The 16470-nt window shown below is 43.6% G+C and overlaps 1 protein-coding gene across 5 annotated transcripts in view; it reads right to left on the reverse strand.

The window, feature by feature from the left end:
• Positions 1–16470, reverse strand: part of LOC142591597 (uncharacterized) — a 71303-nt gene that overhangs the window by 47147 nt on the left and 7686 nt on the right. For 4 of the 5 annotated variants that reach the window (XM_075703914.1, XM_075703903.1, XM_075703907.1 and 1 more), the window contains exons 2-4: positions 9964–10199; positions 9770–9875; positions 6095–6224 (exon numbers count right to left, since the gene is read on the reverse strand). In XM_075703914.1, the coding sequence (XP_075560029.1) occupies positions 6095–6224; positions 9770–9875; positions 9964–10199 (472 nt within the window). The remainder of the gene's footprint in view (positions 1–6094; positions 6225–9769; positions 9876–9963; positions 10200–16470) is intronic. The other variant, XM_075703918.1, reaches the window with a different exon arrangement.

Below are 16470 nucleotides of genomic sequence, written 5' to 3' on the forward strand. Positions count from 1 at the left end.
TTGGCTCGAACTTCATGGTTTTTCAAACAATGAATTTATCACTTTCTCCTCTTCTCACAGATACATTTGTCATAATTACAGACTGGAACATTGGGCAGAATGTTCATTTTTTTTCCTAGCGCCCTTACCATGCCTATTTAATGTATATAAGCATGAACTGTGGGTCTAGAAACATTTTAGTGGCGCCTTTATCATGCCCATATAGGACTTTCAGGGCCTGAAAATGCCCTTTTCTGTCTTTTGTTTAGCCTCATCTTGTTTATAATGGTATAACCAGCTGGGGAACTTGGCTGAAGGCAAGTGAATATTACCACAAATATTTCGCTCGTGTAAAGGCTGTTATTAAAGGCCAGCTGCAACGAAAGTTAACTTTGGCTGAATTTGTTATAAATGAGTATTACTATACAAGGCGTCAGCATGCCATTTCTACGATTTTTCAATCCACCATGGGTGCTGAGCGTTCGGGCTAGCCATGCGCCCGGAGCCATGTTGCCCACAGAGGCAAATCAGAGTATGCGCTCGTACGAGTGCCTCGACAGCGAGACGGCTCATTATGGCACCCCGCAGTGGCTGCTGTATCTATGCTATGCAGCAGACACAGTTACGTGCACATGTACACGCAATTATTATAGTACACACTCGCGCTCGTGTGCTCCAGTCTAGCCGTGATATGTGGTGTGAAACAGCTTTTTCTGGCATGAGCTTGACTGATGGATAGTAGCCCAATCCAGATGGATGAAGCATTTTGAAGTGCTATCAGTAGCAGCTGTGTGTTCAAGGCTTATCTTGGAGGTCACACTGAGGAGCCGTGTGTTTCAGGTCACGCATCACTTCCGGCAAGCCATAATGGCAGCGTTTCTTTAGTTTCAGTATTATGAATGGCTATATCTTGCTAGTTTTTTGCAACACTTTTGTTGGCATTTGAAACGTAGAATTTTGCATGCAGGCTCCTCTATACCTACACTATAGGCTTTTTATGTGGTCCAAAATTTCTTCGCAGTTGGCCTTAACAGCTTTGCACCAGACTAGAGCATTGCTGTGAGAAAAGCTCAAAATGCTCTATGCGGCAATACACTTGATCGTGTCCTAGCGTACTTGTGCGCTCAATTTGCATATTTAGTCGACATCACCGAGAAACTTGAGTGCTTGGGCACAACTCTGATTCAAAATGTGGGGCTCATTTTGGATGTTCAGGAAAGGTTTGCCACCATCCCCACTAGATCTCTTGCTGATTGCTGATCTATTGCAATTAGTTGGAAACTTCAATCTGTCTTGGACAAAAAGTCTGTGTTCTCAGTACTGAAAGAACTGCCAAAGGTTCTGACAAGCGAACATTTTGCAATTCCAGAGGGCATTGGATCACTGAATGTTCCGAAGTATGTGCCACTAACTTCTGTGGATGTCAACTGTTCCTTTTCTCCATACAAACTAATACATGGAAGGACTCAGCTAATACTCAGTGAGAAAAGGCACAATATGAAACCTGAAAATACTAAGATGGTGCGTGTTTGTCGCTGCTTCCACAATTTTTCCTGTAGTGTCTAGTTACACTAGATTTCAGATAAATCTCGCAATGTACGCAACCTACCTCACTGCCTTTTAATGAGAACTTCAAATGAATGTCACAAAACAGGGGTTTCATGGGCCTGTGTTCCTTAGAAAATTATAATTTTTCCTCAGATGCACAGCGGAGGTATTTATTAATTAAGCCTATACATGCCTAAAAAACAATAATTGGCCCCTATATAAGCCTTAAATAGCAGCTTTAGTGCCAATTATAGGCACCTAAAAGAGCAACTTTTAGTGCCTATATATCCGGTCTCTAGTCATAACATGAAGAAATAAACCACCAGTAATGTTCCATAACACAAGTCCAAAAGTGTCATCCATAAATAGGCTCATGAAATTGTGAGGCTGGTCTCAGCACTCAACTCAGTGTTTCCTCTAACATATGCCGTATGGCAAAGCGGCAAGAGCCACAGCAATCAGGAAGCTAAAGAAACCCACATGTGCATGCACGGTGAGCATAAAGCTGTCAGTCTTGACTAGTTTCTATATTTCCAGCTAGCCATTGAGCATGAACTCCTAAGATGCAGTTAAAAGGGAGAACTTTGAAGGCTTGCAAACTCTAGTGCAATAATGCTTTCAGAAGAATATCAGAATGGCTTACTAGGTGAACTTCCAATGCCTTATTGTAAAACTTAAGGATGCAACTGTGCTCTGAGTCGCTGTACAATGAAAGAACTACACAGACAACAAACAACAAAATTACTATTAGGTATTACAGCCAGTTCATCAAAGTATCAGTTTGCATCCATACATAGCTCTATGGCTGAAGCCTAGGGGGGTTTTCAAATAATGAAAAATCTAAACTGAATATAGAATATTTCCTTAATTAAGGTTGTGTGGGGCCCGTTCGATGAGTAAACTTCACTATTCAGACACCTCTAATAAAAATTGATAGCTCACCAGTATGCGCTTAAGGGGACACATGCGTCTTTGACCAAACATCTTTTTAAATCTTTATTCTTTGAGATATGGTGCTGAAAACGTGTACATATAGGTATGTTATGTTTTTCTAATGACATGAATGCTTCAAAAACATGTTTAAAACACGAGAAGGTTTCTGAAAATCTTGCATGGAAAAAAGTAAGTGTTTATTTACTATAATGAACTGCCCAATTCACTCCTTGGAACTACGTCAAAAAGGTTATACGAGGTGCTACACAAAAGCTTGGGGAATTTAAACAGTGCACGCAAACTGGGTGTCATACAGCTTTCCACTGCTAGATGTTGTGAGCAGTATACTTTGTGTATCAGTGTGTTCACAGCCACGCAGATGAGAGGGAGTTTTGTTTTGCCGTGTGATTTTGCAAAACAATGTTTTATTGATTCGGTGCATTTCATTTCAACGAATATGACGGACTTTAATGAGCAAAGAATCGCATCAAGCTTTGTTTCAAACTTAATAAAAAATGCTTAGAAACCCATCTTATGTTACAAGAAGCTTTCAGAGTTGATGCCATGACCCAAAGCAAGATGTCCATGTGGCATAAATGCTTCAAAGACAGCTGAACATCTCTTGATGATGACGAGCATTCTGGAACCCATCCATGAGCACAACATCGAAAACAATAGCAGACATTCGCACAGCTATCCTTGCAAATCGCAGTCTAACTATAAAGGATGTCTGTGATATAGCAAGACAGTCATAGGGCAGAGTTCTGTGAATTTTGCTGGATGTTTTCAACATGAGACATATTTCTGCCAAATTTGTGCCATGACTGCTCAGCGATGAACTGAAGCTCTGCCATCTTTCTGTCTGTATGGAACTGATGTAACAAGTCAGAGGCGATAAAACATTGGTTTACGGTTATGATCCTGAAACCAAACAGCAGTTGTTGCAGTGGAAATCGCCTAATTCACCACAGGCAAAAAAGGCACGTCAAGTTCATGGCCATGTTAAGTTCATCCTGATCTTTATTTTTTTTTTTAACTTCACAAAATTGTCCACAAGGGATTTATACCTCCTAGACAAACTGTCAGTAGCAATTTCTACTGTGAGGTTTTAAAGAGCTTACGCATTCGGTGCAAACGTTCGGAGAAGTGAGAGAACAAGAATTGGCTTCTCTACTACAACAATGAACCTGCTCATACATCACTTGTTGTTCAACAGTTCCTGACTTCCAAACATATCACAGAGCTTTCGCGCCCACCTTATTCACCCGACCTTGCCCCCTGTGACTTTTCCTTGTTCCCTAAAATGAAATTGAGGGTGAAAATGCATCGATTTAACACAGTTGAAGAAACAGTTGGAATAGCAGGAGGTCCTCAATGCACTCACACCTGAAGCATAAAAAACAGAAATAGCGTGACACAGGATGAGCGAATAAAGAGCACAGGACAGAGCGCTGTCCTGTGCTCTTTACTCGCTCGTCCTGTGTCACGCTGTTTCTTTTTTTTTTTTATTATTATTCTAAAGATGAACCAAGCAGCCCCTTTGAACACACCTGAAGACTTCCATGGATGCATGGAATCGTGGGAGAAAGGCTGGGATTGGTGTTTACATGCTCAAGGTGGCTACTTCGAAGGAAACAGTGCAGATTTTGAGTTATGGTAAGCAGATTTGTTTTTACAACCGAATCCCCAGAATGTTCTACTCCAGCAGTAGCTGAGCGGGCCCTACCTTAAAGCCATCTGCGGTGGGTAAAGAGTGTAGGTGCACCGAGGGCTGGTGGCCTCGTGTGCAGTGGTCTCAGTGCTTGGTTCGTGTTGAAGTGAGAGGCTGCATGAAGGGCAATTCACTTACTACTGCTGCTCCTCTTCCCTTGCCAGTATTTTGACAGCGAGTGTCCACGATAATTAAGTAAGATGTGTTCATGTTTGCCTGTGTGCACGTGATACCATGCTTGTTAATTTAGTTAGTAAACGAATGTGTACAAGTTTATGCTGTCGACAAAACTAATATCTTTACTTCATATAGTTGTCTAATAATTTGCTATTGCAATTGATATTTCACCTTTCTGGCGAAACTGTGGCAATTTTTCTTTTTTTAAAGAAAGTGACTATAGCAAGAGGGCCCGTCACTTTTTGAGCAACACTGTAGTGACAGGGCAACAGCAGATTATACAGAACCTGTGTAACAGTGCTTCTTCCTGTTCTTGATTCGTGGCACCATAGGAAAACACTGATGTTCACGACTGCGAGCTCCTTGGTTCAAGCAGTGTGTACTTTAGTGGATCTTTCTTTCTTTTCTTTTTCTTGAATTATTGCTTTTCTTTTTGCACTTTTCTTCTTTAATTATTGCTGTTCAAGGTGGCTTAGGTTAGGCTAGGAACAAAAGAAGCAAATATATTTTTGCATACATTGTGACATTTGGACACGTGTACCAACTATCACAACATAAAATGCGATGGAATAAAAAGGGGCCCCATCACTTTTATGACTGCACTATCATGACGGGACCCCTCACTTTAGCAACTGCAATATTATGACAGGCCCCCCTCAGCATAGGTCTCCGCAGTACCAAAATATTTTTGAGCAAGGACAAAAGGTCTGATGATAAAAAGAACATGTGCACCACTATTAGCATGCAGTATAACCCTGCTAATTAGTAGTTCTCTATTCTTGTATCCTCCTGGTTATTACAGTGTGCTGTCCTGATGAAACCTCAAGAGGCTGCCACACACACATTCCCACGAGAAATATCACAGGCAATGATGACAATGGGTCAAAAACAAAAGACACATTATACAGCGTGGCAGTAATGACTTGCTCTGCTGCTGTTAGAAGCACAAGAGAAGCACAGCACAGATATGTTACGATCACCACTGATCAATACCATCACCACTGTAAATTTTTCTATCACATTTCAATCATACATGTTCAAGTGAATCAAACAAAGAGCCCAGCAATGAAGTGTATGACAAGCTGTATGACATAGTGTGACGCTTTCCCATGATCAATTTGCATTGGTCACTCCTGCTGGAGCCTTCAGTACCAGCACTCAAACACATACACTGCAAACAGTAACAGTAGGTTTCCAACTAAGCACTACAAGCACTTGAGGGTGCCATTTGAACTACGAATGACCATGAATGATCCTGCTTAGGATATGATGCTCTCACTACTTAGAAGCCACATTTACTCAGTCTGAGCACTATGCTTAGAGCAAGCATGAGGCCTAAGAACACATCCCGATTCTACTAACATATCGAGACAATAGCCAAGAAATATTCAGCTAAAGAAAGAACCAAAAAAAAAAGAAGCAAAGAAAGATTTCTTTTTTCTTTTTTCCCGAATACTCCAGGATAAGTAGAAGTGTACAGCAATTCATGTGCAATGTTTTACTCCAGTGATGAGCTTCTCTCTTCCAGAAATAAAAAATGCAAGTGAAAACTTGATAATTCTGAAGCATTGATAAAATTCAGTCAAATTAAGCTCTAATAAATCTACCTTCATATTCAGCAGCAGGTCTGGCAATAACACATTGTTCAGGCCTGTACATTTTCGTCGTGTCATTTCACAAAAAACTTATTAGTAAGTTTCTGCTCTACATACAAATTATTATATTTTACATTGATCAGCTGCTCACCAGAGGAGCTCTGTGAAGGCTTTGGGGGGCTCTCTTGCGATATGTGCAGCTTCCAGAGCTGAGGGCCATCTTTTCCATCTCCAAAATCCTTCGAGCCTCGGGACCCTTCCCTCGATTTGGATTTCTTAGGCTTAAAATAAAAAGAAAATGCTCTTCTGCATTGGGCAATAAGTACTGAATTACCACAATGACCACGTCGATGCCAGCCAAATAAAGCAAACAGAGGTTTAATGTCTGCATTACAATATGCAACATTTTCAGCAATTATCACAAAATGCAAAGTGCAGTTATATGTATTTCAATTTTCATATCAGATACAAAAATAAACACTTACATTAAAGAAAATGCTACAGTGTAGCACTGTTCAACCAAAAGCATGTTGTGGGCAATTTATAAGGTAATTGAAAAGAAATGTACACTCATAAGCAAAAGTTGGAGAGCACGGCATCAGCAAAAAAATTCTACCATCTTCTAGCACAGCTCTGCAATGTGGAATTGCTTAAATACATTGCATTGAATGAACACGTGCACGAAAAATATACCATGTTGAATAAGCGCAAAAAGATGCACCAACCAAGATAACTGAAAATTTAATGACGTTTCGGCTCCCCATATGGGAACCTTGTTTTCCTGAGATATGTAGATGATTGCTTCTGCATAATTCACAAGGATGCTCTCACTGCTGTCACTGCTCGTCTTAACAGCGTGGAACAGGCAATTCAGTTTACTGTCGAGCAAGAAGCAAACGGTCGTCTACTGTTTCTTGATGTTATAGTCAAGCCCGGTGACTGTAGCCTTTCTTTCAACATCTACAGGAAGCCCACATATACAGGCCGGTAGCTGCATTTTGACTCCATACATCCACTTTCACACAAAAAGGTCTGTTCCTGCTACGCTGTTTCAGCAAGCAAAAACTGTTTGCACAAGACAGGAGGACTGCACGCATGATACTGAGAGCATCTGCGAAGATTTAAGAACCTGTAGCTACCCTCCATTCTTTTTGGCCTCAGTACGGAAAAAAGTGTCACTCCCAGAAAGACAGCATTCAATGTTGTCTCCGAAGAAGCGAGTTGCCATTCCATATGTCCCTGGCACAAGTGAGATCATCACTCGTATCATGCGCAGGTACGATGTCAAAATTGCGCATGTTCCAACTCGCAAACTAAGAAACATTTTAGTAAATGTAAAAGACAAATTGCCACAGGAAAATTTCCCTGGTGTAGTCTACACCATAACGTCACCCGCCCTTTAGTGTGATTCAGTACAGGTCAATGACAAACTAGAACCTCCTTCGATGAACATCACTTGGGCACCGGTTAAGTGGTCAGAGAATTAATTGACTGGTGAATGAATGTGCTCCTGAACTTATAAAACACCACATTGTCGAGGGCCTTGTTGCCACTTTGCCTGTGGACATTTCAGGAATAACATGTTCACATGGAGACATAAACAAATGTGTGCATGCAAGATTGCAATTCACCCAATCAGGTCACTGGTGTGCTGTTATTCGTACTAAGGTGGATAGGGAGGAGTCACTGTGGTTTCAAAGCTGAGTTTCGTAGACCTCATGGTCATTCAGTATGCAAGTACAGTGCTCTGCACCTTTGGCTCAACCGAGTATGTCAAAAATCCAATGTTCCCTTTGTCATCACTATATAACTGTTTGCGACTGGTCGTATATAAACTGTTGTTTTCTTCAAGTTAAAAAGCCTTTGGCATCCTACCTCTGATGAAAGGAAACAGTGACGACAGCAGCAAGAGATGAAAGTAAGAGTTTTGCCAAGGCAGCTGACAACATCAGCTTGAAGCAAAACCAAGACAGAAAAAATGGAATGAAACTTTAGTATGTACTAATTGTTGAAATTATAACTACCGGATACATAGTACCAACGTTAGACTACTACCTATATCATACACCGGGTATTTCTATGAAAACTTTAAGTAGTATTTAAAAATATCTGTTCAGAAATAAAAGGACGGTTCCTTTAGAAACATGCTGTCAGTGGTGCCAACCATAGGGTGACGGGTGATACATGGTAATTAGTCGGTAATTAACAAAAAACAATAAATGAACTAAACTCTAAGTTTAGCGGGCTCATCGAAATTGGCAAATTGAAGCAAACTTTCTGTACAAGCCATATCAACTTCTAGATCTAGAAAAATATGATTACCCATGGAACTGTGGCACGATGAATTTCAGCTATCAGAGTGCACGAAGCCAAAACTGGGGGGCTGCAGCAAGTGGAAAACCGTGACCCTCGAGGCAACGTTATGCTTACGTCATCCAGCAGCGGGCAGCCAGAGCGCTGTGACAGTGAGGAGAACGGAGCCACAGCGTGCTGGCCACCCGTTTTGTAGAAACACACACTACATTAGCGTGTCAGACCACACTAATAAAGTGCCACCCTGCTAGCAAAGTTGTCCACCCCTTTGAAAAAGTGTTCTACCAGAAAATCTTCCATACAAAATTTATACTGTTTCATTAACTCTGCTAGAAAAATATATTTCTGTTGCAAGTGAACCCTCCTTGGTCATCGAGCACTGTCACCATTGAATTTACCTATGCCCTTCCAGATAAAATTATGATTGCTGCCGCATTACAATAAGCAACCTGGTTACTTCCAAAGCAAGTAATTCATTCTGTTCACAAGTGGTTGCTTTTCACCTGCATGAAGAAGCTCAACGACTTTAATGACGATAGTGTTCAGTGACCATATGCAGTGCACATGTGGCATCGATAAACAGTGGCTCCCAGGTAACGTTAGCCAAGCTCTAATAAGGATGAAGGACATAGTGCACTGAAAACAACTGAATCTGAAAGTTTAGAACACATTCAAAACTTTCCTATCGGAATTCATGCCCTCAATGCCATAATTAAAGAGTTTGTTAATTAATTTAATCAATGGTTCAATTATGAAAAAAAAATACTCTTGGATGCGGTATGCGACCGCTGACTGAATACCATTATAGCTGTGTCCTCGTATGTTCCATAATTTTTTTTCTGAGCTTGGCTAACGCTAACATTAGCTGGCACAGGCTGTAAAACAATTTGTACGTTACTGAAGAACATGCACATTTTGGAGCTCCCCTATAAGTTTTTTATGTGACTTTATGGATGCAGTAGAGACCATTGAAAATTCAGCAGTAACAAGGTGAATTTAAGCAAACAACAGCCTAAGCTGACCGACAATTCGATAAGCTTAATACTCAGTTGGTATAATTCCAAAAAAGCATACACTTAAGCAAGTATAGCCTCTCAATAAGCTTAATACTCAGTTGGTATAATTCCAAAAAAGCATACACTTAAGTAAGTATAGCCTATCTTCATAGCAGGGCCTTTCAAATAATAACAAGAATAGTGTTGCTAACATTTCTATTTATAACCCACATGACAGTATGCAAAGCTAGCCAGAAAGGTGACAATCTTTACACAGTTACGTATGCAAGTCCTCAAGCACATGTGTGAATGGGCAACACAAACTTACGCAAACAGGCACAAACACATGCAGGCCCACATAGGCAACTGCTCATCTACTCATCAATAAGCTCAAAAAGAAATATGAAGTGATCATTGACAAATAAAAGGCAAGAGAAATATTTTCTTTTAATGTTATATGGCGCTTGTATACTGTGTAAACAAGCATCATTGCTGCAGGCACAACTAGTACCTCCTACCTTAATAGGCTTAGTGTAGAGAACCTCAAGCTGTTTTGGAGGCAGCGGGGGAGGTGGTGTTCCAGGACTAGATCCACACTCGTGCTTTGGCTGAATTGTGGAGTAGCTGCATTCATTCAAGGTACCCATAAGACTGTGCAGTGTTATAAGTCATCCAGCACTCAACAAGCACGACCACATAATCAGTCACTTACAGAGCTTCTTCTGGGGCCTGTTCCAAGCCGCCGTCAAAGCTGGGGTTAGTGACAATATTGATGGCTGATGTTCGTCGGTCTGGTGGAACAGGAATATCCACTGCGATAGGAAAGCGGGGGGTCTTGCCAGGTGAGGGCCCCGACATGCTGGGGTGGGCCGGCTCCAGGCTGGCTCCTGGCACTGCCAGCAGGCTAATGGCTGGCAGGAGCGCACACGCCACAGGTGAACGCAGCAGCTGTGCACACAGGCATAATATACACCAAGCACATCAAATGCAGCTCCTGATGCCTTGTTTGTACTTGGTACATAAACAGAGTCCCCAACATCACAGAATGCACAGGTTCTACAGTAGAAGACATTTGAAATGGTATACAAAAGTAAATTTTTATAAAAGAACTAAAAAATAAAGGTACATATAATGACTTCAATAATTTTAAGAGAAAACCTTACATGGAGCACAGTTAGAGAACGTTTACAGTCACTTGCTGCCACTAGCACTGCTGCATTCACAAGCTACACTTCAGATGGTAGGACATATGCAACCAGGCAAACCTTCTGCCAATGAAATCATGTTCACTAGCTTATGAGTGCCTCTTGAAAGTAGTGCTAAACTATAATTTTAGGACAGAATGACATGAGTGGTGACTAACTGAACGTTTATTCTGTGAAGGGTAAAGCATAGCAAAAAAGAATGAAAGCACACAAAAACAGACAAAATAAAAACACCCAATACCGACACAAAAAAGAAGCAGCAGCAGCAGCTAAAAATAAACTTTTTCATTGAACTACACCAGAATACAGTAAAGCAAAATACCCTCAAAGAGTGCAAATGTTGGGCTAGTTGGTTGAGCAACATTCCAAGAAAAGTGCTAGCTACAGGACCACAGGATTGTTTTGTCATCCTGTGGTCCTGTGGCTAGCACTGTTTTGCCGGAACCCTCGCAGAAGTAATGAGAGCCGGGTAATTGAAAGCAAGAGAGACCAAAAAAGAAAAAGAAAGAAAGGAAAAGACGGGAGGTCACTGGTCAAATGATAAGTGCAAAGGTGCAGCAGTCTATGCCATATTTATCGAGAAAACAAAATTATACTTCAATCAATCAATCAATCAATCAATCAATCAATCAATCAATATTTATTATTACATAAAAATAACATACAGATAGTGGTATGCAGAAGGAGGTCTCATAGTTAAAACTGAATTGGGCCCTCCTGTTCATGGTTAACATAAATGTTCATTTGGCAAGCAACAGCAGCTTAATTGGTACAATTGCAGTAATGATAAATAATGAGATAAAAATCTAAGTAGATGAAGTAATTAATAGACAATATAACGGCTGTAAGCAATATTTCGAAATGATAAAACTAAAGTAAAAGAGGAAGAAAGAGAAAAACATTAAAGAAAAAGAAATTAATTACATGTTGGAGTACATAAGAATGGCAGGTCTAAAACCAAAATCGGATTATACAGTGCATAGTGTCACTTACATATCACATAACAGAAAATTTTTCAGTTCATCACAAAATCGATGGGGTTTCAGGAGTTTTATGACAAATGGTAATGTATTCCATGATGATATGGCGGCAAAGTGAACTGTCTGTTTCCCATAATTAGTGCGTACTTTGGGCAGAATGAAGTTATTATGCAGCGCAAAACGAGTTGAGTTAGTATTTGTTAGAGATGATATAGGAATTAGCGATAATGAGATTTTGTCATTTATTAATTTGAAAAGAAAAGTAGCAAGGTTGTACTTGACAAGGGCTGCAACATCTAGAATGTTATTTGCTTGTAGTAACTGTTTAGCACTGGCGGTGTTGAGAATTGCTAGCGACCATCGCACGTTTCTTGCAACCGTGGTTGGGGTCCCAGCGACGAACCAAGAGGGAGCCGGCGAACGGACGAGGGGCGCCCCGCTGGGCTGGCGTCCCGACCGGCGCCTCGACCCGCAACCTGATCCGTGCCCCGTGTTTTCGGCGGACCGCCTGCTGGGCGCGAATGGCCGGTGCCTCCGAGAAGGACGAAGGCGTCGGTGCGGCCAACGGACAACTTGGATTTTGTATTTTCTTTTCTCTTCCTTTTCTCATCATTGCGATGTCTTTTGTAAAATAAACGTTCAGTCTTGAAGCGAACCCCGACGAGTGAGAATCGTTCCTTCGAGGCTCCTGCGTGCGCAGCCGCTATATGCCGCCCGAAAGAGTCTCACGCAGTTTTGTAGTCGCACTCGCGAAGTGACCTCCACAGCGTTGGTCGTAGCCTTAATTATTCTACATTTTCTGGTGCCGAAACCCGGGAGTGCTATATCTGGAAGAACTTCGCCTGCTACATCATGGAGCGACTACAAAGGAAGCAAGCGGCCCTGCGACAAGCCATCGACACTACCATTGCAGCGGCCAGCACCTTACTTCAAGCGACAGAAGCACCAACCGGTGAGCTTGAAGAACATTTGGACATCCTTCTTGAGCAAGCTGAAGAGCTTAACGCAGACAACGATGCCATAGAAAAGAAAGTTGATCTACAGGAGCTCGACACCGTATTAACAGAGTGCGCTGCGTACAGTTTGAAAATTTTCACCTTGAAAACAAGGATAAGAAGGGCACTGAGAGGTGGAGCCGCGAGCAAAATGAGGTCAAGTACACCATCAGAAGCAGGAAATACTCTGACCACGTCGCACAGTCAGGTTCCGTCCAGCATGCAGTTACGACGACTCTTCAGCTACTGTCGACAATGACAGGACTTCCGAAGCTGGAGATCACCAAATTCGACGGAAACCTGCGCTCATGGCACAGATTCTGGAATCAGTACGAGTTGACCATCCACAAGGATCCAGCTCTACATCCAATTGACAAGTTTCAGTACTTGACTAGCTGTCTCACCGGCAAAGCGGTAGCCGGTATCGACGGGCTACCACTCAGTGACCGAAATTATCAAAATTGCAGTGAAGACATTGGTCAAAAGATTCAGAAAGGACAACGTTATCATTGAAGAACATATGTCGAGGTTGCTCAACATCCGACCTGTCCATAACATCCTCGACACCGAGAGGCTGCGGAACCTTTATGATGAGGTCCAGACGAGGGTTCGGAGTCTCGAGGCATTGGGTGTGGTGTCGAACACTTATGGGGTGCTTTTATTGACAGTCTTACGGAAGAACATCCCAAATGAGCTTTGCCTCGGTTACTGCACACAAAAGACAACATATGCAGTCATGCCAGGAGATGACCTTCAGAATTTCCTCAGTTTCCTCAAGACCGAAGTAAAAGTCGAGAGGGCCGAATGTGGGACCCGTCAACAGCAGAGCACCGACAGGCTGAGTTGCCTGAGCCGCAAGGATATTCCTGAAAAGAAGGACGGCGTTATCATTGAAGAACATATACCGAGGTTGCTCAACATCCGACCTGTCCATAACATCCTCGACACTGAGAGGCTGCGGAACCTTTATGATGAGGTCCAGACAGGGGTTCGGAGTCTCGAGGCATTGGGTGTGGTGTCGAACACTTATGGGGTGCTTTTATTGACAGTCTTACGGAAGAACATCCCAAATGAGCTTTGCCTCGGTTACTGCACACAAAAGACAACATATGCAGTCATGCCAGGAGATAACTTTCAGAATTTCCTCAGTTTCCTCAAGACCGAAGTAAAAGTCGAGAGGGCCGAATGTGGGACCCATCAACAGCAGAGCACCGACAGGCTGAGTTGCCTGAGCCGCAGGGATATTCCTGAAAAGAAGGCGCCCGCGTCGGTTTTAACTGCCGTCATGAAAGCTGAAACACAGTGCATATTTTGTGAAGCGAGCAGCCACTTAACCGCCGACTGTGAAGTTGATTTGACTGCGGATCAGAAAAGGGAAAGACTCTGCTTCAGGTGCGCCAAGGCAGGTCATCGAGCATACGAATGCTGCACCGCAAGATGGCTTAAATGTAAGAGATGTTCCGGCTGGCACGTTGCAGCCCTGTGTAACCTGAATCAACCACCAGCAGCAGGAAAGTCGGAAGAGAACACTGTACTAACTGAGACAATCGTACAGTCTTCGCAGCAAGTCGAAGGCACCAAGAAGAGAACCTGTGTCCTTCTGCAGACGGCTCAAGCGTGGGTTCAGGGCAGGGAGAAGCGAGCAATGGTCAGGCTGATGATTGATGGCGGAAGTCAGCGTACCTTTGTCAAGAAAGAGGTTTCACAGAAGATGGAACTGCATGTGATGGGAGAGGAGACCCTGAAAATAATGACATTCGGAAACGACAAGCCGTCTTCAGGAATGAAGTGCCGCCAAGTGGAGTTATGGTTGTGCAGTCAACACAGCAAAAGAAAGATCCGCGTTGAAGCGCTCGAGATCCCACAAATCTGCTGCGACATTGTGCCAGCACCTGAACCTTCCACCATCAACTACCTCGAAGAGCAAGGCCTCGAACTCGCTGACAGTACGCAAGATGGAACAGAGATAGGGCTGCTGCTGGAACCAATTACTACTAGGAGGTCACAACTGGTAGTGTCAGGTGCCTGGACAGCGGTCTCGTCGATACGGAGACCATCTTTGGCTGGACTCTGCAGGGGACAACACTCACCACAGAATCAACAGCAACATACGTGTCCACTGTGGGAGTGTAGCGCGTGGCTGTCATCGGCGAGGAAGATCAATACGACACTGCTGCTCAACTTAAATTGTTTTGGCAGCTCGAGCACATTGGCATTGTCGACGACGAAGAGGCTGACGTGGAAGACAGCCAAGTTTTGCGAGAATTTCGGGAGAACGTCTCCAGGAACAACTGCCAATATCAAGTTTCCCTTCCTTGGAAAGAGAATGCTGCCGATTTGGCAGACAACGAAGCCACGGCTTTCAGTAGGCTAAGGTCGTTGACGACAAAATTGATGGGCAACAATGACCTTATGCACGATTATGACCAGGCGGTTCGGAACTACATGCTTGCTGGACACGCGGAAGAGGTCATCGGACTGGCTGAGTCCCCAAGAGGGCCCGTTTATTACATGCCTCACCGCGGTGTGGCCCGTCCATGCAGTCAGACCACAAGATTAAGGGTCGTCTTCGATGCATCATCTAAAGCGCCGGGAAAACTGTCTCTGAGTGACGTCCTGTTCGCCGTACCCACGGAGTAAGACATTTAGGAGGTGGAACTCCCGTCAGCGCGAGCGAGCGCGGGCGACCAGATAAGGTCACAATTGTTGTATGCGCCGACGGGGCCGTATACAGAGGCGGCGCCATGCGGCGCGTCGTAGAAGCCGCAGCGAAAAAAAAAAAAATGCAGCGCCCGCGCAGGCGGCTCCAGCGCGCTCTCAACGGCGGTAATTTCTTTCCAAGCCGCCAGGCGCCACCAGCACGATAACGGCTCCGCGGGCTTGTGACCTTTTCTGGTCGCCGCAAACAGCGGAGTTTCCACTCCTAAATGTTTCTTGCTCCGCGGCCGTACCTAATCTGAACCCAAATCTGTCGGATATTTTAACTAGATTTTGAGTACACAATGTGGCGATCATGTCCGACATTGAGAAGGCATTCCTGCAGATTGAGCTTAAAAGGCATGACCGGGACGCCCTTTGTTTCCTCTGGTATGAAAGTACACCGAAACAGGGACAAGCACTCCCTCCAGTCAGAGAGTACCCGATGAGGAGGGTCCCGTTCGGCGCAACATCCAGTCTGTCCCTTCTCTCCGTGACGCTAAAGCACCATCTAGAGTACGCAAAGGATATTTTTCTGGAGATAACAAGCATGATAAACAACGACGTGTATGTGGATGATTTGGTCACAGGTACCGATACTCTGGAAGATGCTATGCGCATATGCAAAGAGGCCGAAAATATTCTTCAGATGGCAGGCATGAATCTGAGAAAATGGAAGTCCAATGACCCAAACCTTGCAGCAGAATGGTCAGGAGAGTTAGGAGACGAACACGGACTTTCAGCACAGATCGTAACTAAGATCCTTGGTGTTGAGTGGGGAGTGACTACAGATGAATTCACGTTCGAAATGAGTTCCCTGACTGACTTTTTGAAACAGCGTAAGGACACAAAAAGATTCCTTCTACAAGTGACGGCTCGCATATTTGACCCATTTAGATTCCTTGCGCCCATCACTATCACGACTAAGATTATGTTTCAGAGCCTATGGGAACGAGGTGCTCAATGGGATGACCCACTTCCGTCAGACATCCTCGAAGCGTGGAACAAGTGGTGTCAACAGCTTCCTGACTTAAGAAAAGTTTCCATTCCTAAAAAATCATGGCTGCGAAAGGTCATCGGAAGAAGTGCCTTACATTATGACAGCTGGACGACCACACTCACTCACATCAAGGCGGTTGTGAACTCCCGCCCGCTCATGTTCCTTCACTCGGATGGGAGGCAGCTTCTGCCCCTAACGCCATCACATTTCTTGATAGGACACCGAATGACAAGTTTGCCTAACATTGGAGAAACAGTCTCCACCGAATCAATGAAGGCTGCGCTCACAAGACGCTGGCAACACCGTATGACACTTGTGGATTCGTTCTGGAGAAGATGGAGG

The sequence above is a fragment of the Dermacentor variabilis genome, chromosome 1 (assembly GCF_050947875.1).
Source record: "Dermacentor variabilis isolate Ectoservices chromosome 1, ASM5094787v1, whole genome shotgun sequence".
Classification (NCBI taxonomy): domain Eukaryota; kingdom Metazoa; phylum Arthropoda; class Arachnida; order Ixodida; family Ixodidae; genus Dermacentor; species Dermacentor variabilis.